Source organism: Myotis lucifugus, unplaced genomic scaffold (genome assembly GCF_000147115.1).
Source record: "Myotis lucifugus unplaced genomic scaffold, Myoluc2.0 scaffold_268, whole genome shotgun sequence".
NCBI classification, from domain to species: Eukaryota; Metazoa; Chordata; class Mammalia; order Chiroptera; family Vespertilionidae; genus Myotis; species Myotis lucifugus.
In genome coordinates, this window is record NW_005871316.1 from 1,213,995 (window position 1) to 1,240,313 (window position 26,319).

Here is a 26,319-nt window from a genome sequence, read left to right on the forward strand (position 1 = left end):
GGAGCCCGACCTCGCCTGGGCTTACCCTGCGTAGCTTCTCCAGGACCAGCCCCAAGTACGGCTGAGGGGCAGACCGGGGCTGCTCCATGGCGCGGGGCCGCCGCAGCCTGGGCCTGGCGGAGCCTAAGTCAGCGGCGAGCCCGCAGCGCTCTGTCCACCACCCAGACCCGCACCGGGCAACCGGGTCAGACCACTGCGGAGCCGGCTGCGGGGGGGGTGCTGGACAGAGCGAGCGGCCCCACAGGCCTCCGGTGTCCACGCTGCCCACTGGGAAGCTGAGGCCACCACGGGACGCTTTGCGTCCAGGTGATCCGCAGCTCCACGCCCGACCGGCAGGAGCCCGCAACTTGCCCTTCCCCGCCGCCCCACCCCTCTGTTTGGTTTCGGCCAGGCCGCCGTGGGGGCGGACGCAGTGAAGGTCCCGCCTTCTTCGCGCGAGGTTGGTAGACGTGTCCCGGGCGCTTGCTCTTAAAGGGGCCGGCTCTCTACCTGGCAAAGCCACCCACCTTTGGAAGTCCAGGGGTTCGGGGCTGAGAAAATGGGCATCGGCCTCCGGCTCTGCGCTGGGGTGTGAGCCGCTCAGCCCAGAGGCCGAGGGCATTGGCCCAGGACCTCTCCCCCACCACCCCCACCCCCATCGGGTGGCCGCGGGCTGTGAGGCTTCCCCGGGAGGCCCCTCCGCGCCGGGCGGTAAGCGCGGCGCGCCCCCAGCCCCGACGGCGGCGCTCTCCTCTCGCAGCCCCGCAAGAGCCTTCTGTCTGCGCCCCACGGAAGCCCCGGCGGCGTCGTACCCCGGGGGACCCCGCAGGTCCTGGAAAACCGACCGCCGCCTCCATTGCAGTTAGAAGATGACCTGCAGACCCGCGCCTGTGCGTGCTGCCAACCACGTCCGGACTTCCGACTTTGGACGGGAAGACTTCTCGGGTCACCTGTTGTCTGGACAAAGTTTAACCTCTCCCACGCAAGGGAACATCGGCCGGGTCTCCTCCGCCCTGCGGAGGGTTCTGGGGCTACTCACTGTTACCTGAATCACCTGAGAACTTACTGGGCGGGATTGGCCTAAGCTTCCTAAATGCCCCGCTACCTACCCGTAAGGACCTTGCTGGACGAGTGCGGTTCTCCCCCAGAAGGGAAGCTAAAAGTAGCGCCTCGCCCTCTAAATTTAGGGCCCTATTTTTAGGTCTGTAGCATAAAGTAAGGGGCCAGACTTGTTCATGGGAGATGGTTTTAGCTGACAGAGGTGCAGAGAGTAACCCCTCTGTGAGTCTCCCTTGCCGGCATGATAAGCCTCACCAAATTCAGCTTTCCAACTCACGTCCTCAAGTGCAGCAACTCAAAAAGGAAGGTACTTCTTCCAAAACAAATCACCCAAGAGAACGCAATAGTTAAAAGGTTAAATCCGTAGGAAATGTCCCTAATGCAAACTCTGGTAGCAACAGAACTACGGTGCCAAAAAAAAAAATTAAAAAGAATTAAAAAGCGGCCCAGGTTCACAGCAAGTGGTTTTCAGGACCAAAATGCGGCCTAGTTTTTGGAACTCAGAAAGCGCTCTCGGGTTTGCCACATCAGCCTACCGCGTTTCAGGAACTGTCAGTATCAGAGTCGAAGACATTACTCAATGCTCCATTTAAAGGTAGCACACACCCTTCATAGGCATTGGACAGCGCTGTGTTGAAATTTTGTGAATCGCTTATTAAGGTCAAAAAAGAAGCATAACCAAAATTTTATCTTTAACATTTCAAAGAATCTTGGAACAATGTATGCCTCTATTAGAACATTGTATTACCCGATAAAAATTATTTAAAAGAAAGATCTCAAAGTTTCACCTTGCCCATAAGCAAAAACACAGTAAAACTCACAAACTCAGTGTCAGATGCAAACCTAATTTCCATATACTTAATTAGCCATGTAGAAACTTACCTCTTCCTCCGGGTCTTTCAAGTCCATTTTTAAAACTCATGTGAAAATATCCTAACCTGTAAATAAAGCTTTGCTAAGCACCCCATATCCTTGAGAAAGAGTTCAGGTTCTAACACATCCTGCACTCTTGCCTTTCAACACTGACTGTGATCCTGTGTTGACACTTGTGGGTATAGGGGTGCTATAGGTGGAGTTGTGACTACCAACCCATAATTCAGTTTCATGGACATCACTGCTGATTAAATGTCATACTTACAAAATATCATGCATATTACTACCCTCTTAAAATCTATAATTGCGCCGAACCGGTTTGGCTCAGTGGATAGAGCGTCGGCCTGCGGACTGGAGGGTCCCGGGTTCGATTCAGGTCAAGGGCATGTACCTTGGTTGCAGGCACATCCCCACTGGGGGGCGTGCAGGAGGCAGCTGATCGATCTCTCTCATCGATGTTTCTAACTCTCTATCCCTCTCCCTTCTTCTCTGTCATACTTACAAAATATCATGCATATTACTACCCTCTTAAAATCTACAATTGCAAAAAGAATTTGGTAACTGATAAAAATTAAATTGCATGATTTATTCTATCGTCTGTTCATGTAGAGTACATAATTTTTGCATTTAAAAAATATTCGGAGATAGTTGTTCAGTAGACATGGGATTTGGGTGTCTTTAATAGACCTACTTTGGCCCTGGCTGAGTGGTTCCCCTGATTGGAGCATCCTCTGGGACACCAAAAGGTTATGGGTTCAATCTGGTCAGGGTACAGACATGAGGCAACTAATCAATGTTTCTCTCACAGAGGTGTTTCTCTCTCTCTCTCTCTCTCTCTCTCTCTCTCTCTCTCCTTTCCTCACTCTCTAAAAATCAATAAAAACATATCCTCTGGTGAGGGTTAAAAATAATATATATTAACCAAGAACATTGGAAATGTGCTAGCCAGTAAACCTTGTCCACAATCTAGAAACTGATTTCCCTTTTGAAGGGCCTGTTTACAAAGCTTTAAGTTCCTGTTACTTCCATTTGATTAAACAGGCAATGTCACAGTCTACAAGATCTAGTCCTTTGGAAGAAGATCAAACATTTATTTTCCTTCTCTGAACTGTGATGTAAGAGTTGCTCTCAGAACATATCGAATCAGGAATTACCTGTTGAACAAGAGCTAGGAAATTTCCATTGTTTATTCCACATATAAGTTAAGCATTCTAGTTAATAATATATAAATGTTAGAACTCAAAGAGCTTCCTCAATTATAAAATAAAGTAGATTTAAAAAGTGGTATTAATTCCTATTAAACAATTCAAAGAATGTTGTGTACAAAATCTGATATCACCAGCAAATAGAAACAATTACCTGAAATATTTAGGCAAGAAGAAAAGCAAAGACTCTTGCCTACATTTAACTGAAAAATTCCTCAAATTTTCCATTTATTGCAGCTATTCAAAACTATAATATGGGTGCTTAATAAATGCACTAAGATTGTTAGAATTCTAGATCTAGCAGGAACTCTTCAGAAATTTAGTCCATACTTGTGAACTTAAAGCCCTATGGAGGACAAATAGTTGAAGTAAAGGTAGGGAAATGAAGAATGCATGTCTATTCAATGCAAGCACTTTTCAGCTTGAGCTTGTTGCCATATGAAAATGGGAGACTATATATTACACTCTTATGCTTTTTTAAGAGAATCCAGAAATCCAGATTTTTATGTCAACTCACCTATTAAATGTTGGCAACTGGTTCATAATTTTTAAACAATGTGCAAGCTAGTTTTGACAGCTTCTGATATTAGAGTTTTAAATCCAATACTCCCAGAGAATAAGTGACTTTCCAAGGTCACAAGATAATTAACATAAATTTAAATTCAATATTTTCATGTCTAAAGAATTTCAACCAAAATAATTCAAGTAAAATGTGTTTGCCCTGACCGGTTTGGCTCGGTGGATGGAGCGTCGGCCTGCGGACTGAAGGGTCCCAGGTTCGGTTCCGGTCAGGGGCGTGTGCCTTGGTTGCGGGTGCATCCCCGGTGGGGGGTGTGCAGGAGGCAGCTGATCGATGTTTCTCTCTCATCGATGTTTCTAACTCTCTGTCCCTCTCCTTTCCTCTCTGTGAAAAATCAATAAAATATATTTTTTAAAAAAATGTGTTTGACTATGTTTACTGAATCTACAAAAATAAGCATATTTAGCATAGCCTTTATAAATTAGCACTTTATATGAATATCGTGTACTGATTAATAAATTATTTCATGAATTTAGAAACTTCACTGGTAGTATTTGTGAGGAAGGGGGGTAACAGGTGAGGGATATGTCAGTTCTCCTCTGCTGAAGTAGTTTTCTAAGTAAAGTTTTTGATCAACAACTTCATGACCAAATCATACAGAGTCAATTCATCATTTCTCTGCTTATTCAACTCTCTGGAAGCTGGCACAGAAATAAAGTGTGGAGAAAGCCTCCGAAAGCAAAACTACATATGACATTAAGCCCAGTTTTCACAAAGACTCTTATCACAGGCAGTGGCACTACCTACCATCTACCTGGTCATCCTCACTAAGTTATCTCTTTTCCATTTTCTTCTCCTGACTACATTCCGTCAATCATTAAAACCAATAAATTATATCTATAAAAGATCTATCTGTCCTTCCAATCATTTAAATAATCACCATCAGATATTAGGGCAAAGATTTAACAAGATGGCTAGAGCCGGCCAGCATGGCTCAGTGATTGAGCGTCGACCTATGAACCAGGAGGTCACAGTTCAATTCCTGGTCACGGCATAAGCCCAGGAGTGAGCTAGATCCCCAGTGTGGGGAGTGCAGGAGGCATACCATCAGTGATTCTCTCTCATCATTGATGTTTCTATCTCTCACTGCCTCTCCCTTCCTCTATGAAATCAATAAAAATAATAATAATAAATAAAAAATGTGGCTAGTGGGCCAAACCCAACTTACAAAAGGTATTGTCTCACCATCATGGTATTTTTTTTATTCTGAATATTTGGCAGTATTAAAAATTGGGAAATTTCATACCAAAACCCAGGTAAGTAGCAACCACATGCTTAGGAGAAGGCATACACTCTCCAGTTGGTTACGCTTCTCACATTTTCCAGTGCATCATTCCTTTCATGAGTTTGTAAATCCTGATTTAGATCTTCACTATTTAATTCCTGAACTAATGCACCAACTTCTTGACTGGATTCCCTGCCTCTGGTTTTAACCCATTCAATTCTTATTTGACAATCTGACTATAAATAGACTTTATAAATGAAACTTTTTCATTTTACTCCCCACTTAAATCCTTCAATAGTGCCCTGTTATCTACAAGAAAGAGTTCAACTTCCTATCAAAACAAGCAAAACACTTTTTTTAATCCTCACCTGAGGATATTTTTTCTATTGATTTCCAGAGAGAGTAGAAGGGAGGGAAGAGTAGAAGAGGGATAGAGGGAGAGAAACATCAACGTGAGAGAGACACATCAACTGGTTGTCTCTACAGGGGCTAGGGACCCTACAACCAAATAGCCAACGACACTCTAACCACTGAGAAACCCAGCCAGGGGAACACAAAACATTCTTGATTTAATCCCTATATATATACACATCTTCATTCTCAGCATATATTCAATCACAATGAATTGCTTTTAGTTCTCCAAATATGCCATGATCTCTCCAACTTCTGTACTTTTTAAAAATTTCTTGCTAATATTTATTTAGGATTTTTGCATCTCTGACCATATCTGAGATTGATTCTTTCTTTTCTTCCTTTTTTTTTTAACTTTATTTTTATTGTTGACACTATTACAGATGTCCCCTTTCCTCTCCTCTCCCCACCTTTGCCCAACTCCATCCCACCCTCTCCCGCCTTCCCTCTGGCCATCACCACACTATTATCTGTGTCTATGGGTTATGCATATATGTGGCTAATTACTTCACATTCTTTCATCCAGTCCCTCCCCTTTCAGTCTGTTCCATGTATCAATGCCTCTGGTTCTATTTTATTTGCTAGTTTATTTTGTTCATTAGATTCCACATATAAGTTAGATCTTGTGGTATTTGTCTTTCTCTGACTGGCTTATTTCACTTAGCCTAATACTCTCCAGGTCTCTCCAGGCTGTCTCAAAGAGTAAGAGATCCTTCTTTTTTACAGCTGCAAAGTATTCCATTGTGTAAATGTATCATCTTTTTTTATCCACTCATCTATTGAGGGGCACTTGGGCTGTTTCCAGGCATTGGCTATTGTAAATAATGCTGCTATGAACACAGGGGTACAGATATTCTTTCTGATGGGTGTTTTGGATTCTTCGGATATATATTCCCAGAAGTGGGACTGCAAAAGGCAGTTCCGTTTTTAATTTTCTGAGGAAACTTCATACTGTTTTCCACAGTGGCTGCCTCAGTCTGTATTCCCACCAACAGTGTTCTAGGGTTCCCTTTTCTCCACATTCATGCCAGCACTTGTTGTTTGTGGTACCTCATTGTACTTTTAATTTGCATCTCTCTGATGATTAGTGACCTTGAGCATTTTTTCGTGTCTATTGGCCATCTGTATGTCCTCTTTGAAGAAGTGTCTACTCAAGTCCTTTGCCCATTTTTTTAACAGTATAGTTTCTTTCCTGGCATTGGGTTGTATAAGTTCTTTATATATTTTAGAAATATCGGATGTATCATTGGTGAATATGTTCTCCCATACAGTGGGTTCTCTTCGTTTTGTTGATAATTTCTTTTGCTGGGCAGAAGCTTGATGTAATCCCATTTGTCTATCTTTTCCTGAGTTCCCTTGCCCTAGGAGACATATTTATAAAAATATTGCTGCAAGAGATGTCTGAGATTTTACTACCTTTGTTTTCTTCTAGGATTTTTATGGTTTCATGATTTACATTTAAGTCTTTTATCCATTTTGAGTTTATTCTAGTGTATGGTATAAATTGGTGGTCTAGTTTTATTTTTTTGCATGTACCTGTCCAATTTTCCCAACACCATTTATTGAAGAGACTGTCTTTACTCCACTGTATGCTCTTGCCTCCTTTATCAAATAATAATTGACCATAAATATAGGGTGTCCCCAAAAAATGTATACATACACTTTGAATAATTATAAAGGCAGTGTTTAATATGATACATTTCATTTTCAAATTTGAGCTATCAGTTGTTATAGTGTGTACACATTTTGGGGGGAAACCCTGTAGGTAGGTTGATTTCTGGGCTCTCTGTTCTGTTCTATTGATCTATATGCCTTTTCTAAGTCTACTACCAATCTGTTTTGATTACAGTGGACTTGGAGTATAGTTTGATATCCAGTATTGTGTTACCTCCAACTTTGTTCTTCTTTCTAAAGATTGCTGTGGCTATCCGGGGTCATATTTACTTCCATATAAATTTTTAGAATATATTTTTTTCTAGATCTATAAAATATGCCATTGGTATTTTAATAGGAATTGCATTGACTCTATAGATTGCTCTGGGTAGTATGGGCATTTTAATGATGTTAATTCTTCCAATCCATGAACACTGTTAATGCTTCCACTTATTTGTATCTTTCTCGATTTCTTTCTTCAATGTCTTATAGCAGTGGTTCTCAACCTTCTTAATGCCGCGACCCTTTAATACAGTTCCTCATGTTGTGGTGACCCCCAACCATAAAATTATTTTTGTTGCTATTTCATAACTGTAATTTTGCTACTGTTATGAATTGTAATGTAAATATCTGATATGCAGGATGTATTTTCATTGTTACATAATTAAAGCATAGTGATTAATCACAAAAACAATATGTAATTATATATGTGTTTTCTGATGGTCTTAGGCGACCGCTGTGAAAGGGTCGTTCGACCCCCAAAGGGGTCGCGACCCACAGGTTGAGAACCGCTGTCCTATAGTTTTCCAAGTACATGTTTTACTTCCTTGGTTACATTTATCTCTAGGTACCTTATATTTTTGTTGTTGCAATAGCAAATGGGGTCCTGTCCAGTGTGGCTCAGTTGGTTGAGCTTTGTCCCTTCCATGCACTGAAAGGTTGCCAGTTTCATTTCCGGTGCCTGGGTTGTGGGTTCAGTCCCCCAGTAGGGAGCCTGAAGGAGGCAGCCAATTGATGTCTTGCTCTCACATTGATGTTTCTCTCCCTCTCCCTTCCTCTCTCTCTAAAAATCAATTTTAAAATATTTTTTAAAAAGATAGTAAATGAGATTGCTTTCTTAGTTTCTCTTTCTGATAGTTCATTGTTAATGTATGAAAATGCCACCCATTTCTGAATACATATGTGGAATCTAATGAACAAAATAAACTAACAAACAAAATAGAAACAGACTCATAGATACAGAGAACAAATTGATAGCTCTCAGAGGGGAGGGAGGTTGGAGGTTTGGATAAAAAATAATGAAGGGATTAAGCAAAAAAATTAAAATCTCATAAACACAGACATCAGTATAGTGATTACCAGAGGGAGGAAGGTGGGGGAAGGTAATCAAGGGTAACGGGGTAAAGGTAATGGAAGGAGATTTGACTTGGGGTGGTGAACACACAATATAACATATAGATGATGTATTATAAAATTGTACACCTGAAACCTATAAAATTTTATTAATCAATGTCACCACAATGAGTTCAATTTAAAAATAAATAACACACAACCCTCATCAACCCCCCTCAAAAAAAGAAAAGAAAAAGAAATCCTGAACAATATCCATGCAACATAACATTCATGTAAGGATAAATCCTACCTGTAACACTTTATGGAAAGAGAAATATTATATAGCGTTTACATAGGGAAACCTAATTTCAGCTGCTCCTATATTTAGCAAAACTGGTAAAATTATTGCAAAAGATTTAAAAGGTCAACTTACCCTTTCTGTAAGAATTGCAATTGGTGAAAATGCCAAATTCATGAATTGAAATAAAAATTTCAGAATGTGACCCTCGGAAGCATCTTCTGTGGATTTATAAAATAAATAAATAAAAAACACTTTATATGATGTAACTTTTTTTCTATGTGATGTAACTTTTAAATCTAATTTCTTAATTGCTGCATTTAAAAAAAAAAACCAAATAACTTGTTTCTTACCTTTTTGAACAACGTCAAGTTGAGAAGACAAAGAGTAATCGGCTGGAAACATCTGACTGACTGGCAGGGTACTTTCCACAAAGGTGTCTATTTCCTCCCAAGTAGGCCCTTCAGTATCTAGTGATGTTTTTGATTTTTCATAATTATTTTTAGATGATGGAGTTTTGAAGTGTAAATCTTCATGAATTCCCATAGGTAACTCTAATTTAGAGATCATATCTGCAAATAAATGAGATTTTTCTTTTTCTTTTTAAAAACTTGCTTGGTTTGGGGGTTTCCCTTTTGTTTTCTAGGACCTTTGCAATCGTTGTGATATTTCCTTATGGAAAAAATTCACTGAAACATAAACTGTAGCCTGTATTAGTCCCTAACAAACACTTACTGGCTTAAACAACACAAATCTCTTAAATTTGTAGAGATCTGCCCTAGCTGGTTTGGATAGAGAATTGGCCCAAGGACTGAAGGGTCCCAGGTTCAATTCTGGTCAAAGGCATATACCTCGTTTGCAGGCTGGATCCCTGGCCCTGGTTGGGGCATGCGCAGGAGGCAACTAATATATGTGTCTCTCTCACATCGATGTTTCTCTCTCTCTGTCCCTGCCCGTCCCTTCCACTCTCTCTAAAAATCAATGGAAGAAAGGTTGGGGGGATGAGATGAGATAAATCAAAGAACTTATATACTTATATGCATAGCCCATGAACATGGACAATAGGATAGTGAAGACCTGGGAGTGCATATGGGCTGGGAGGAGGGGGGAGAGGGTGGGGAAATAAATAATAATAATAATAATAATAATAATAAATAAAAATCAATGGAAGAATATCGGGTGAGGATTAACAAAAAAATTATTTTTAGAGATCAAAAGTTCTATAATCAAGGTGTTGGGAGGGCTGTGTTCCTTCTGGAAGCTCTACAGGAGAATCCATTTTTTTGCCTTTTCTATGTTATGGAGGCTATTCTCATCCCTTGACTATTTTCAACTTCAAAGCCAGCAGTGCAGCATCTTCTAATCTTTCAATCTAACCCCCGCCTTCCTCCTATAAGAACCTTCTGATTATACTGTGCCCACTAGGATAATCTCTCCATCTCAAGATGCTTATTTTAATTACATCTGAAAGTTCCTTTTTGCCTTGTAAAGTAACATATTCACAGGATTTTAGGATTAAGACAAGGACATCTTTTTTTTTTTTTTTTTAATCTTCACCCAAGGATTTTTTTTTTTAATTGATTTTCAGACAGGGGAAAGACAGAGAGAAGCACCAATGCGGGACAAACACATCAATTGGTTGCCACCTGAATGAGCCCTGACCAGGGCCCTGACCAGAGAGGAGCTTGCAACCTATGCAACCTAGGTATGTGCCCTTAGCCGGAATCGAACCCGGGACCCTTCAGTCAGCAGGCCAATGCTCTATCCATTGACCAAATAGGCTAGGGCAAGACAAGGGCATCTTTAAAGGACCATTATTCAGCCTACCATATAGCTTTTCCCTTATTCCTTGACCAGTGATGATTTTTTTAAACTTTACATATCTATTCTCAACATTGCCTTTGTTGTATTATAAAATTGTATTATAAAATTGATACAAATGCAGCAATTAAGAAATTAAAAAATTTAATAGTTTTTGTTCTAAAAACTATTAAAAAAGAAAAGACAACTACATAACTTTCGACGACTCTGTTGCACTATACAGTATAAATTTATGACTCACAATAAAACAGTAAATAGATCCCTATAGGATTTCATTCCTCTTAGATACATTTATTATCCAAGAAGATGTAATATTTAAATGCCATTGCAAAAATATATATCCTCGCCATTCAAGAAAATTGGTGAGATAATTTTCTTACTTTGTTAGAGAACTAGAGAGTCAAAATGACCAATTATTATTTACCATACCTATAACCTACTTGATATTAATAATTTAAGAAATTCTATTAGCCATTTGCACAGAGAGCTACCCATATTCTTAGGATATTTGTTGGAACAAATTTGAAAATGATAAAGTACCAATAAAATGTCAGGTACTGTACTCTCTTGGAGCTTCATTATTTTCAAAGTCCAACTTTTGTTTCCCACTTCATCCCATGTGCAGTATCCTAAAAGGTTAATATGCAAATTGTCCCCTGGGGAATTTGACCCACTGGGAGTTCAACCGCTCACTGTAACATGCGCTGACCACCAGGGGACGGCACAGAACCAAGGAAGGCCCCGGCGGGCAACTGGCGACCAGAGGAAGGAAGGCCCCGATTGGCCCTGATCACTGGCCAGGCCTAGGGACCCTACCCAGGCACGAATTTCATGCATCGGGCCTCTAGTATTATATCATATCATATATTGTATCATGTCATCTAATAAATATATTAAAAGAAACAATGAATGAACAGAGGCTTTTTAAATCCCCAAATTAAATACATTCTTTATATTAAATGAAAATTTTGGAGAAAGATGATTAAAAGCAATCCTGAGTGATTAGCACTTATAGTATTTTTAAAAAATATATATTTTAAAGTACCTTACTGGAGTGTGGTGTATAAAAGAAATATAGACAACATACATTCAAACTATATTTGTGGCATCATTATTTAAGTTAGGAATTACTCATTTATTTTGTAATTATCAAAAAAAGATTGACAGCATTAAAACAATTTTGTATGTTTGTGTTGGCTCAGTAGATGAAAAATACTGATATTAAAAATAAAATATAAAAATAACAACTACAAGATATTCTCATATAAAACACATGCTGCCATGAGTATACACAAGTATATGCTTATTTTCTCTTTCAGGCCCAATAACAGTATAATGCTGAGCTAAAAAATTAAGTTAAAATCAATAAACTGTATTTTGAATTTCATTAATATGATGTGAATGTGTCTGGCAAAGGCAAAACTTCACTTGATTGATATTTCCTTAATTTGGTGATCTCATGAAATTCACATATTCCTTCAGTAAGATGAGAATTACATAAAGTTTTTTTTTTAAATATATTTTTATTGATTTTTTACAGAGAGGAAGGGAGAGAGATAGAGAGTTAGAAACATCGATGAGAGAGAAACATCGACCAGCTGCCTCCTGCACATCTCCCACTGGAGATGTGCCCGCAACCCAGGTACATGCCCTTGACCGGAATCGAACCTGGGACCCTTCAGTCCGCAGGCCGACGCTCTATCCACTGAGCCAAACTGGTTTCGGCTACATAAAGTTTTTAACAGAACTCAAGAAGTTATAAATCTTACCACTGCTTTTTCAAAGAAGTCAGATAAATCTATATTGTCACATAAAAATGTGTATTATCCAACTGATATTTTCATTAGGGAAAGTATTTTGCATTTCAATAAAACAAGGCTAATAGAGGTTAAATAAAATATTCCTGAATTTTCTGCATTTAATATTAAACATTTAAATGATTTATACCTTTAAATGACAATATGCCTAAGTTCAAATTTAAAATGAAAATATGGAGAGTAAGTGGATGATGCACAGGCACACTCCCAGGAACAAACTGGAATTATAACTAAAATACAGAAAAACTTCCTGAATAGTCAATGGAAGACTCACAGGAGTGAACCCTGATACCCAAGGACTGAAAGTGGAGACCGTATAGAGACTGGTAGGAGGGGTGGAGGCTCAAAAGGGCTGTCTGGGCACCAACACACAGCAGCTGAAGTTTTGGAGAGATATCTCAGCTGTGGAGGGGGATGCCCCTGAGAATTTTGGTATCTAATCCCCAAGCTGGGCTCCCCTGCAGAGAGCACCACAACTGAGAAGAGTACCCACATAACATTTGGCTATGAAAAGCAGCAGGGGTGCTATCTGCCAGGGAATAATGGCTGGAAAATTCAGGCATCCTCTTAAAGGGCCAATGCACAAAATTCCCTGTGGAGCCACTCACCTTGTGCTCCAGCAGAGGGAGGGCAGAGTGGAGTGGAGCTGTGTGAGCAGAAGCCAGGATTCGGGACTCAGGGGTTAGAGCTCAGAAGGCAGACACTCCTGGTTTCCTGTGCTGAGTCATTCCCTCACGCAGCGGAGGACATTTTCCCCACACAGACATTTGCTTTGCTTGGGGGGAAGGCAGTTGACCCACACTATTGGAAAACACCTTGCCTTGAGTCCACTTAAGAGACTAAAAGTAATAATTAGCCTCCAGGCAGAAGCAACTGCCCCAACTTGTTGGAAAAAACCTCTCCCCATACCTGAGGATGATAGCCTTGGGGCAATTCAAGTTAGAATCCTATCAGTCTGCAGAGGCGGTCCCTGGAGGATTTGAGTCTTTGCTTAATCTAATTAATCAGAAACAGTTTTATGCTGTCCTGCACTAGAGATTGAGAGGCATAGAGGGTCTACCTAATACATAGTCACAAACCCAAACAGACAGCCAAAGTGAGGAGACAAAGAAACAACCCCCAAATAAAAGAACAAGAGAATTCTCTAGAAGAAGGGATAAATAAAGCAGAGATAGAAATTTATCTGAAACAGAGTTCAGAGTAATGATGGTAAAGATGCTCAACAGTATAAGTAAAGATATAGTAACTATGAAAAAAGAACAGTCAAATATAAAGAATGACATAGCACAAATAAAGAACACACAGCAGATTAGGGGGAGCTGAGGATCGAATCAGTGATTTAGAAGACAGGGTTAAAAAAGTCAATCAGAGAAACAAAAATAAAAAACAATTAAAAAACAGGAGGACAGTTTAAGGGAGCTGTGGGATAACATGAAACATAATATTAGAAGAGCAGGTGTGCCAGAAGAGGCAGAAAGGGAGAAGGGGATAGAGAACGTGTTTGAAGAAATAATGGTAGAAAACTCCCCTAACCTGGCAAAGGAAAATGTCACACAAGTTCAGGAGGCACAGAGACCACAAGGAAGAAGAACCCAAAAATTAGAGCAGAAATAAGTAACACAGACTAAAAAAAAAAAAAATACAAAAAAATCAATGAAACCAAGAGCTGATTCTTTGAAAGGATAAATAAAATTGATGAAACCTTAGCCAAACTCATCAAGAAACAGAGAGGATCCAAAAAATGAAATCAGAAACAAAAGTGGAGAAGTAACCACTGACACCACAGAAATACAAAGAACTGTAAGAAAATACTATGAACAACTATATGCCAACAAGCTGGACAATGTGGATGAAATGGACAAATTTCTAGAAAAATACAATCTCCAAAAACTGAATCAGGAGGAATCAGAAAACCTGAATAGGCCAATAACAACTGATGAAATAGAAACAGTAATCAAAAACTCCCAGCAAACAAAAGCCTGGGTTAGGATAGGTTTATAGGGGAGTTTTACCAAACATTCAAAGAAGAACTAACACCTATACTCTTCAAACTTTTTCAAAAAATCCAAGAGGAAGGAACACTCCCCAAACTCTTTTCATGAGGCCAGAATTATCGTAATTCCAAAACCAAATAAAGACACTACAAAGAAAGAGAATTATAGGCCAATATCCTTGATGAACATAAATGCTAAAATCCTCAACAAAATATTAGCCAAATCAGATTCAGCAATACATTAAAAATATCATATTGCCGAAACCAGTTTGGCTCAGTGGATAGAGCGTCGGCCTGCGGACTGAAAGGTCCCAGGTTCGATTCCGGTCAAGGGCATGTACCTTGGTTTCGGGCACATCCCCAGTAGGGGGTGTGCAGGAGGCAGCTGATCGATGTTTCTCTCTCATTGATGTTTCTAACTCTCTATCTCTCTCCCTTCCTCTCTGTAAAAAATCAATAAAATGTATTTTTTAAAAAATATCATATACCATGACCAAGTGGGATTTATTCCAGGGATGCAAGGCTGGTACAATATTCTTAAATCAATAAACGTGATACATCACATAAACAAATTGAAAGACAAAAATCACATGATCATATCAATAGATGCTGAAAAAGCATTTGACAAAATCCAACACTCATTTTTGATAAAAACTCTCAGCAAAGTGGGAATAGAGGGAGCATATCTCAACATGATAAAGGCCATATATGACAAACCTACAGCCAACATCATACTCAATGGGCAAAATCTAAAACCATTTTCCCTAAGAACAGGAACAATACAGGGATGTCTGTTTTCATCACTGTTATTCAACATAGTACTGGAAGATGACTTAGTACTGGAAGATGACGGCCATCAGACAAAAAGAAATAAAAGAAATCTAAATTAGAAAGGAGGAAGTAAAACTCTCATTATTCACAGATGACATGATATTGTACATAGAGAAACCTAAAGACTCCACCAAAAAAAAAACTACTAGATTTTTGTTTTTTACGAAGATGGCACAGAAAGCTAAGAAGGAAGCCCCTGCCCCTCCCAAAGCCGAAGCCAAAGCAAAGGCTTTGAAGGCAAAGAAAGCAGTGTTGAAAGGCGTCCACAGCCACACACACACAAAAAAAGAAGATCCTCACGTCACCCACCTTCCGACAGCCAAAAACACTAAGGCTCTGGAGGCCGCCTCAATATCCTCGGAAGAGCACACGCAGGAGAAACAAGCTTGCCCACTACGGGGCATCATCAAATTCCCCCTGACTACCGAGTCAGCCACGAAGAAGATAGAAGACAATAATACACTAGTGTTCATTGTGAATGTCAAGGCCAAACAGGCTGTAAAGAAGCTCTATGACATTGATGTGGCCAAGGTCAACACTCTGTTCAGGCCTGATGGCGAGAAGAAGGCATATGTTTGACTGGGTCCTGACTATGATGCTTTGGATGTTGCCAACAAAATTGGAGTCATCTAAACTGAGACCAGCTGCCTAATCCTAAATATAAAAATTTTACACTGAAAAAAAAAAAACTACTAGATTAAATAAATGAATTTGGTAATGTAGCAGGATACAAAAATCAACACCCAAAAATTGATGGCTTTTTTGTAAACCAATAATGAATTATCAGAAAGAGAACCTAAACAAACAATTCCACTTACCATTGCAACAAAAAAATAAGATACTTAGGAATAAACTTAACCAAGGAGGCAAAAGACCTATACTCAGAAAGCTATAGGACATTGAAAAAAGAGATAGAAGATATAAACAAGTGGAAGAGTATACTGTGTTCATGGATTGGTAGAATCAACAGCATTAAAATATCCATACTAACCAAGGCAATCTACGGAATAAATGCAATCCCTATTAAAATACCAATGGCATGCCCTGGCTGGTTAGGCTTAGTGGATAGTGCATCGGCCTGCGGACTGAAGGGTCCCAGGTTCGATCCGGTCAAGGGCATATACCTTGGACGCAGGCACATCCCCAGTAGGGAATTGATTTTTTTTCCTTCTTTTTTTTTTAAATATATTTTATTTTATTGATTTTTTACAGAGAGGAAGGGAGAGGAATAAAGAGTTAGAAACATCGATGAGAGAGAAACATCGATCAGCTGCCTCCTGCATACTCCCCACTGGGGATGTGCCCGCAACCAAGGTACATGCCCTTGACCAGAATCAAACCTGGGACACTTGAGTCCGCAGGCTGATGCTCTATCCTCTGAGCCAAACTGGTTAGGGCGGGATTGATGTTTTGATTGATGTTTCTCTCTCACCATTGATGTTTCTATCTCTCCCTTTACCTTCCTCTCTGAAATCAATAAAAAATGTATATAAAATACCAAAGGCATATTTTGCAGACCTAAAACAAAAACTCCAAAAATTTATATGAAATCAAAAAAGACCCAGAATAGCTGCAGCAATCTTGAGAAAGAAAAACAATGTTGGAGAAATCACAATACCAGATTTCAAGTTATACTATAAAGCCACTGTAATCAAAACAGCCTGGTACTGGTACAAGAACAGGCAAATAAATCAATTGAATACAACAGAGAACCCAGAAATCAACCCAAGCCATTAAGCTCAATTAATATTTGACAAAGGAAGGCAAGAGCATACAATGGAGTCAAGAGAGTCTCTCTAATAAGTGGTATTGGGAAAATTGGACAGATACATGCAAAAAAAAATGAAACTAGACCACCAACTTACACTATGTAAGTCGTAAAATCATAAAAATCCTAGAAGACACCATAGACAGCAAAATCTCAGACATCTCTCATAGCAATATGTTTACAGAAACATTTCCTAAGGCAAAGGAAACTAAGGAGAAAATAAACAAATGGGATACATCAAAATAAAAAGCTTCTGCACAACAAAAGAAACCACCAACAAAATGAAAAGAGAGCCCACTGTATGGGAGAACATATTTGGCAATGATACATCTGATAAAGGGTTAATATCCAAAATATATAAGGAACTCATACAACGTAACGAAAAGAAGACAAACAATCCAATTTAAAAATGGGCAAAGGACCTAAATACGTAGACTCTTCTCCAAAGAGAACATACAAATGGCCAAGAGACATATGAAAAAATGTTTGTTAAGTCACTAATCATCAGAGAGATGCAAATTAAAACCACAATAAGATATCACCTCACACCTGTCAGAATGGCTACGATCAACAAATCAACAAATGACACGTGCTGGTGAGGATGTGGAGAAAAGGGAACCCTAGTACACTGCTGGAGGGAATGCAGACTGGTGTAGCCATTATGGAAAACAGTATGGAGATGGAGTTCCCTCAAAAAATTAAATATGGAACTGCCATTTGACCCAGTGATCCCACTTCTAGGAATATATCCTAAGAAACCCGAAACACCAATCAGAAAAAATGTATGCACCCCTCTGTTCATAGCAGCACAATTTACAATAGCTAAGATCTGGAAACAGTCCAAGTGCCCATCAGTAGACAAGTGGATAAAAAAGCTGTGGTACATTTATACCATGGAATACTATGCAGCAGTAAAAAAGAAGAATCTCTTATCCTTTGAGATAGCATGGGGGGACCTGGAGAGTATCATGCTAAGTGAATTACGTCAGTCAGAGAACAAGTATCACATGATCACACCCAGATGTGGAATCTAAGTAACAAAATAAACTGATGAAGGGAGTGGATCCAGAGACATGGAACCATGGAAAAGCGTGTGGAATCTCAGAGGGAAGGTGAGGATGGGTGGGTGGGAGGTAATAAACCAAAGACCTTGTATACATATATGCATAACCCATGGACACAGACAATAGGGTGCTGATGGCCTGGGGCGGAGAGGGCGGTGGAGATGGGCTGGAGGGGGTCAATGGGCACAAAAGAGGAACATTTGTAATACTTTCAACAATAAGGAATTATTTTAAAAAATAATAATAATGAAAATATGTATGCACACCTCTTAAGAACCTTTATTTTAAAAAGATTACCTTTCCAAAATATTAATTTAAATTTTTAAAATATAAAAAGTCAAAATTTGCCATTTATAATGTTGCCTCATATATTTATGTTTATGCCATGTGAAGTAGCCATTAATTTATTTTTTCAATTTTCAAACATAGTTTAAACTGGTTGCTTGATTAAATTAAGTAATCAAACAGAATTAAAGGAAAAAAAGTTCTAATTGTAGCCTAAAGTATGGTATTCAAGTAAACTATGGGATTTACTTCTCAGTTACTTGCTAATAGGGGAGAAATGTATCAATGCAGTTCTGCAAAACAATATTAAAGCCTTGTAAGTGAATTACTCAATGTCTAATTTTGCTCTTTGAGTTATAACTTTACACAGCACTTTGAGTCTGTCACTTAGCATTGTTTAAAAGATGAAAGTCCCAAGTAAGCAAACACTTAATCAGTAATGTAATTATGCCTCTGTGGACATTAAAGTTAAAAACGAGCAATCAAATTAGGAGTTTGAATACAATGGGACTGTTGTACATATAGGACTCAGAGATCTACCATGCCGTTTAATGGCACTGGGGGTGGGGAGGGAAGGCTTATTCGATAATTAATTACACTCAAATTTATATGTGGCTATATTAATTTTTTAATATTGTTTTAAACTGCATTTGAAATGAATATATGTTGAGAAAAATAACTATATCCTATAGTATTTTTATATTTAATTATAGTGAGGTATTATTTTCACTCAACTTAAACCTAAGCTTTATGATTTACATTAGTTATAGATATGCCTTTCTTACAATTGTTTATAAACTATATTTTAATCAAATAAAATAATGAATAATTTTTCATATTGAACTGTGCTTGGGAAAGTCATTATTTAAATATGGTCAATTGGAATCCTTTTGCAAAATAGTTACTAAATAACTGTTCCCTGGTTTATCTGTTTTGTAAATTTTTATTATCAGCATATTAGTTTTTCTGTAAATGTAGTTATCTCAAGCCTCAGCCTTCCACAGATACTATTTAAGATCAGTGATTCTTTTTTTTTAAATACATCTTATTGATTTTTTAGGTAGAGAGGAATGAGAGGGAGAAAGAAATAGAAACATCAATGAGGAGAGAGAGGGTCATTGATTGGCTGCCTCCTGCATGCCCCACTCTGGGGATCGAGCCTGCAACCTAGGCATGTGCCCTGACCAGGAATCAAACTGTGACTACTAGTTCACAGGTTGATGCTCAACCACTGAGCCTTGCCGGCTGGCGGGGCGTAATTCATTTTTTTGATGCACTTTTTCTAATGAAGGCAAGTTTTGATTTGTTAGTCCCTAAGAGATTTATTAAAATTATCTGAAAATATTGACTGTTCTAGCAATTTCTCCAACATCCATAAAATAGGGCCTATGGCTTTATCTGAATCCCTTTTTTAGTACTCTTTTTTTAAAACAAATTTTGCATGACACCAGGCTGGTTTTCGTTTCATTAATATTGTAATGTTTTGGAATAATCCACTTTATCTGTATGGTATAACATATCTTTTTTCTGAAACAATGATTTTTCTGAACTTTAATTTTAATTTTTTGATTGATTTTAGAGAGAGGGGAAGAGAGAGCACACATGAGAGAGAGAGACTTGTTCCACTTATTTATGCATTAATTGATTGATTTTTATATGTGCCCTAACCAGGGATGGAACTCACAACCTTGGTATATCAGGATGATGCTCTAACCAACTGAGTTCCCTGGCCAGGACGATTTTCTGAATATTTTAATAAAAGTTCCTCAAAACTAATTATACTTCTATATATGCCTTATTCTCATTTAACTACTCACAAAGTGTTTCCTATTGAGAAGTTCTCCCAGAATCACTGTATGAAATGATAAATTCTACTAAAATGATATCCAGGATGTCCTGGAGTGTCTATAAATATGCTCTAAAACATTTTTATATATTTATATTTTGAATCATCTATATTTCTGGACCTGATATTGTTTTGCTTTAGTCTTTTTTCCAATTATTCTTACCTACTTTTTCACAATATTCCCTTAGGATCTAATGAGTTTAGAACAAAATAATTTCCTCATTAGCCTTTGGCAATTTAGTTCTCTAATGCTTTAGTCATGAAACACATCACACCTACACCTTTCTCATTTAGAAAGGGGTTAGAATCTAAAAGGAAAAAGGAGTATATATTTTGAAGAATATTTAGAAATGGCATAATTCTGGAAATTCAAGAAAATCACTTAGTTCTAATGAAAATGTGTTTCTTTCTGAATTTGCAACATTGTTGATGACTTCTTGTGAAAAGTTTTCTGCCATTCTAGAGTTCAGTTGTTTCTGTATTGTTGGAAAATATTTGCAGTTTCTAATATGTCCATCACAGAGGTATCAGACTGGTAATATAGGAAAGTCATGTTATATGATTCTTTACTTAAAAAACAATCTCCACGTTTTTATTCATAGAAGTTGCTAGATACCTGGACATCTAGATCTAGAAATATCCTATGATACTCTACTCTCCTCTGTTGCCCTCTGTTGATCCCAAAATTGAAAGACTTGAGTGAGAAGGTTGAAAACTGAGTTTCCTTATTATGTTGTACACTTAAGAAAACCCTTGTTAACATAATTCTTCGGGGGGGGGGGGATAGGGGGAATACAGGCCTAGAATAAAATATCATTTAGAAATCAAGACTATTTTGAATTATTGAAGTTTCCCTTAGCTTAAGTTTCTAAAACAACAAAACAAACAATTCAACTATAGTTATATTGGGAATGTGCAAATGATCTAAAAAGTGAGTGTCAATGAGGAAAAATCCTCATCTTTCAGAACAGGAATTCAATGAACATTTAAAATAGATTATTCAAAGCTGAACAATATAAAGATTTTAATTAGAAAATAGGGATAAATACTAAAAGAAATTTGCTTTTAAAAAAAAGCCCTAGCCACTTTGGCTCAGTGGATAGAGCATTGACCAGCAGACTGAAGAGTCCCAGGTTCAATTCTGGTCAAGAGTACATACCTCGGTTGCAGGCTCAATCTCTGGCCCTGGATGGGTCTCATGTGGGAGACAACCAATGTGGGAGGTATCTCTCTCACATCGATGTTTCTCTCTCTGTCTCTTCCCCTCCCTTCCACTCTCTAAAAATCAATGGGGACCGGCCAGTGTGGCTCAATGGTTGAGCATCGACAATGAACCAGGAGGTCATGGTTCGATTCCCGGTTGGGGCATATGCCTGAGTTGCGGGCTTGATCCCCAGTGTGGGGCGTGCAGGAGGCAGCCAATCAATGACCCTCTCTCTCCTCATTAATGTTTCTATCTCTCTTTCCCTCTCCCTTCCTCTCCAAAATCAATAAAAAAAATATATTAAAAATAATTTACACCAATAAAAGACAAACATGCAAATTGACTGTACCTTCACTATGCCTTAAGCCATGCCCACCAGCCAATCAGAGTGACTATATGCAAATTAACCCAACCAAGATGGCGGCTGGCAGCCACGGAGCTGGAGCAAGCAGGAGGCTTCGTTGCCCCAGTGATGGAGGAAGCAAAGCTTCCCGCCTGCCATTGCTGGCTCTGATCTCCACTCAAGGCAACAAAGTTTCAATTATAGAAGATAAATAAACCCCAGACACCTGCTTTCAGCTGGCTGGCCATGGCCACGGAGCTGGAGCGAGCAGGAGGCTTGGATTTCCCCTGGCGATGGAGGAAGCCAAGCTTCTTGCCCGCTCTGGCCGGCTCTGAGCTCCACTCAAGGCTACAAAGTTTCAATTATAGAAGGTAAATAAATCCCAGAATTAAAAAAAAAGAAAAAAAGGAGAGGCTGGGAGCTTCCATCGCCGCGGGGCTTGGCCAGCCTGAAAACGGCCCTCAGCCACTCACCCAGACTGACCAGGCACCCCAGTGGGGACTCCCCATCCTAAAGGGGGTGTGGCCAGCCTGCAAACAGCCATCAGCCCCTCACCCACGATGGCCAAACCTCCATGGGGTGAGGATCCCCACTGGCGGGGGGGGGGGGGCCTTGACCAGCCTGCAAAAAGGCATCAGCCCCTCACCCAGGCTGGCCAGGCACCCCAGCGGGACCCCCATCCTGATCCAGGACACCCTTCAGGGCAAACCAGCTGGGCCCCACCCGTGCACCAGGCCTCTATCCTATATAATAAAAGGGTAATATGCAAATTGACCCTAACAGCAGACGACTGAAAATGATGGGTCACTATGACACACACTGACCACCAAGGGGCAGATGCTCAATGCAGGAGCTGCCCTCTGGTGGTCAGTGCACTCCCACAGGGGGAGCTCTGCTCAGCCATAAGCCAGGCTGATGGCTGCCAGCACAGCAGTGGTGGCGGGAGCCTCTCCCGCCTCCTCAGCAGCACTAAGGATGTCCGACTGTAGCTTAGGTCTGCTCCCTGCTGGCAAGTGGACATCCCCCAAGGGCTGCCGGGTTGCCAGAGGGATGTCTGACTGCCAGCTTTGGCCCAATCCCCCAGGGAGCGGGCCTAAGCCAGCAGGTGGACATCTTCCGAGGGGTCTCAGACTGCAAGAGGGCATAGGCTGGGCTGAGGGACCCCCCCCCCCCCAGTGCACAAATGTTTGTGCACCAGGCCTCTAGTAATAAATAAATATCAATGGGAAAATATCCTTGGGTGAGGATTAACAAAAAAGAGAGGAAGGGAGGAAGGGAGAGAGGGAGGGAGGAATTATTGTCCCTGAGAAAGAGGTAGGAATAGAGATGGACAGAGGGAAGAAAATTTCCTTGGATTAAAAAAAAAAGCCTTATCACTATTTATATTTTTTTAAATATACTTTTATTGATTTCAGAGAGGAAGGGAGAGGGAGAGAGAAAGATAGAAACATTAATAATGAGAGAGAATCATTGATCAGCTGCCTTCTGCACACCCCCCACTGGGGATGGAGCCTGCAACCCAGGTATGTGCTCTTGACCAGAATTGAACCTGGGACCCTTCAGTCCTCAGGCTGATGCTCTATCCATTGAGCCAAACCAGCTAGGGCACTATTTATATTTTTAAACCTGTTTACATATACTGCTTTAATTTTGAAAATTATTGTAGAGAAACCAAGATGGCCGCATAGGTAAACACCGGAGATTGCTGCCTCGCACAACCATTTCAAAAATACAACTAAAAGACATAACAGACATCATCCAGAACCACAGGAAGGCTTGCTGAGTGGAATTTCTACAACTAGAAGGAAAGAGAAAAGCATACCGAGACTCAGAGGAGGTGTGGTGCTGAAGTAAATACAAAGGTGTGGAGGTGCATGTGGAGAGGGCTGGTGGCTGAGGACACGATTGTCTTTTTCAATCGGGAGGGAGTCTCAGGCTCTGAGCTCCAGTTCTGGGTGAGTCTCTGGGGACCCAGACTCATACGGGAGAAACAGGACTGTCTGGCATTGGTCGGAGGGCAGCTTTCTCTCGGAGGCACTCTCGGCGATTGCCAGGACCTCTGAAGGCAGGACTGAGAGCAGCCATACTGCTGGCTCACTCGGCCCGCCCTGTTGATCCCCTGAGACCCCGCCCCACCCAAGCCATGCACGGAGGCTTTTGCATATGAAAGGCCCGGCCCTTTGTAATCTGAAAATAACTTACCAAACTGCAGCTGCCCCAAGGCCCCAGGGCAACTTGCATTGCTTTACAGCTGGCTTCTGCTGGGTAGCCTCAGGCAAAGGCTAGATTAGCACCTCCTTAGATCCAAGAGCCAGTGTACCCAGTGGTCAGAGTGGGACCATCCAATTACAACTCCTCAGATCTATAAGGGACACACTCAGGGGGCAGACTCAGTGAGCACCAAAGCCCCACTGAAGCAAGTCTTGCCCCATAAAGGTGTCTTCAGCACAGAAGTTCTCCCACCGTAGACACAGCTGATTCTCACAGCCAATTGGCCTGGAGATCAAATCCTCCCAGCTTTACATACAACAATCAAGGCTTAACTACAACAAGACTGTGCACAAAGCCCACAAGGGGGTGCACCAAGAGTGTCTACCTCAGGTAATTGGGACACTTAGCACAGAAAGCCACTCTATCGACACAGCGAAGCATAAAAAATGCCAAGACAAAGAAACAGGACACAAATGACAGAAATGGAGGAAAGCAAAGTGCTGGATATAGAGTTCAAAACCACACTTTTAAGGTCTCTCAAGAACTGTCTAGAAGCTGCCGAAAAATTTAGTAAGACCCTCGAAAAGACTGGTGAGACCGCCGATAAATGTAGTGAGATCCTCAAGAAATCTAGTGAGACCCTCAATGTTGTGATAAAGGACCAACTAGAAATTAAGCATACACTGACTGAAATAAAGAATATTATACAGACTCCCAACAGCAGACCAGAGGATCGCAAGAATCAAGTCAAAGATTTGAAATATGAAGAAGCAAAAAACACCCAACCGGAAAAGCAAAATGAAAAAAGAATTCAAAAATACGAAGATGTGTAAGGAGCCTCTGGGACAGCTTCAAGCGTACCAACATCCGAATTATAGGGGTGCCAGAGGAAGAGAGAGCAAGATATTGAAAACCTATTTGAAGAAATAATGACAGAAAACTTCCCCTACCTGGTGAAAGAAATAGACTTCCAAGTCCAGGAAGCGCATAGAAGCCCAAACAAAAGAAATCCAAAGAGGACCACACCAAGACACATCATAATTAAAATGCCAAGAGCAAAAGACAAAGAGAGTATCCTAAAAGCAGCAAGAGAAAGAAAGTCAGTTACCTACAAGGGAGTACCCATATGACTGTCAGCTGATTTCTCAACAGAAACTTTGCAGGCCAGAAGGGAGTGGCAAGAAATATTCAAAGTGATGAATGCCAAGAACCTACAACCAAGATTACTTTATCCAGCAAAGCTATCATTCAGAAGTGAAGGTCAGATAAAGAGCTTCACAGATAAGAAAAAGCTAAAGGAGTTCATCACCACCAAACCAGTATTATATGAAATGCTGAAAGGTATCCTTTAAGAAGAGGAAGAAGAAGAAAAAGGTAAAGATACAAATTATGAACAACACATACACATCTATCAGCAAGTGAATCTAAAAATCAAGTGAATAAATAATCTGATGAACAGTATGAACTGGTAATTATAATAGAATCAGGGACATAGAAAGGGAATGGACTGACTATTCTTGCGGGCGAAAGGGGTGTGGGGGGTGCGGGAAGAGATTGGACAATTATCGTGTACCTATGGATGAGGACACTGGGTGGGGAGTGAGGGCGGAGGATGGGGTGGGAACTGGGTGGAGGAGAGTTATGGTGGGAAAAAAGAGGAACCAATGTAATAATCTGAACAATAAAGATTTAATTAAAAAAATTATTGTAAAATATCTTAGGATTTCCCTGGAACATTCATATATTTTCAATGATAAATTTCCCTTTTTATAACTAGAGGCCCGGTGCATAACATTCATGCACTGGGGAGTACAGGGGTTCCTCAGCCCGACCTGCACCCTCTCCAATCTGGGAGCCCTCAGGGGAGCCTTCTCCAATCCGGGAGTTTCTGTCCGTCTTTGCAATCATATGAGTGAATTATCTGAGACCCCAACTCAGTTTGATTTGTTGCTCACAGAATAATAGAGACATTTTTTTTCCCTTGCTTCATTGGTGGAGATTTCCTGGAAGTTTTAGGATATCTTCCCTTTAATTTTTCCTAGACACTCTGATTTTACTTATGTCTCTCACCTTTGCTTTCCCTCCATCCCCCACTGCAACAGTAACTTGCTCCAGGCTCACTTTGCTCTATTGTCTAGGACCGTGGTTGGCAAACTGCGACTCGCAAGCCAAATGCGGCTCTTTGGCCCCTTGAGTGTGGCTCTTCCTAAGCCTTAGGAGTACCCCAATTAAGTTAATAACAATGTACCTACCTATATAGTTTACGTTTAAAAAATTTGGCTCTCAAAAGAAATTTCAATCGTTGTACTGTTGATATTTGGCTCTGTTGACAAATGAGTTTGCCGACCACTGGTCTAGGAGATCCGTCTGCCACCAGAACTATAATTCCCAGCATTCCTGGTGCTCCCTGCGCTATGGGCTTCTGCTTCTGGTCCTGGGGCTGCCACCAAAACTACTATTCCCAAAATTCCTGGTGCTCCCCACGCTTGGTTTTTCCTTCCTGCTCTGTATCCCTCCCATG

At 40.3% G+C, this 26,319-nt stretch overlaps 1 protein-coding gene across 12 annotated transcripts in view; it reads right to left on the reverse strand.

The window, feature by feature from the left end:
• Positions 1–26,319, reverse strand: part of MIA2 (melanoma inhibitory activity 2) — a 127,288-nt gene that overhangs the window by 79,240 nt on the left and 21,729 nt on the right. For 3 of the 12 annotated variants that reach the window (XM_023762920.1, XM_023762919.1, XM_014464791.2), the window contains exon 1: positions 26–331. Coding sequence is in view for 9 of the 12 variants with exons in the window: in XM_023762919.1 (XP_023618687.1) it covers positions 26–88 (63 nt within the window). In the remaining 3 variants the exon portion in view is untranslated. Of the gene's footprint in view, positions 1–25; positions 332–791; positions 971–1,920; positions 2,071–8,750; positions 8,837–8,968; positions 9,188–26,319 lie in introns of those variants that run through there. The other 9 variants (XM_014464796.2, XM_014464794.2, XM_023762921.1 and 6 more) reach the window with 7 other exon arrangements.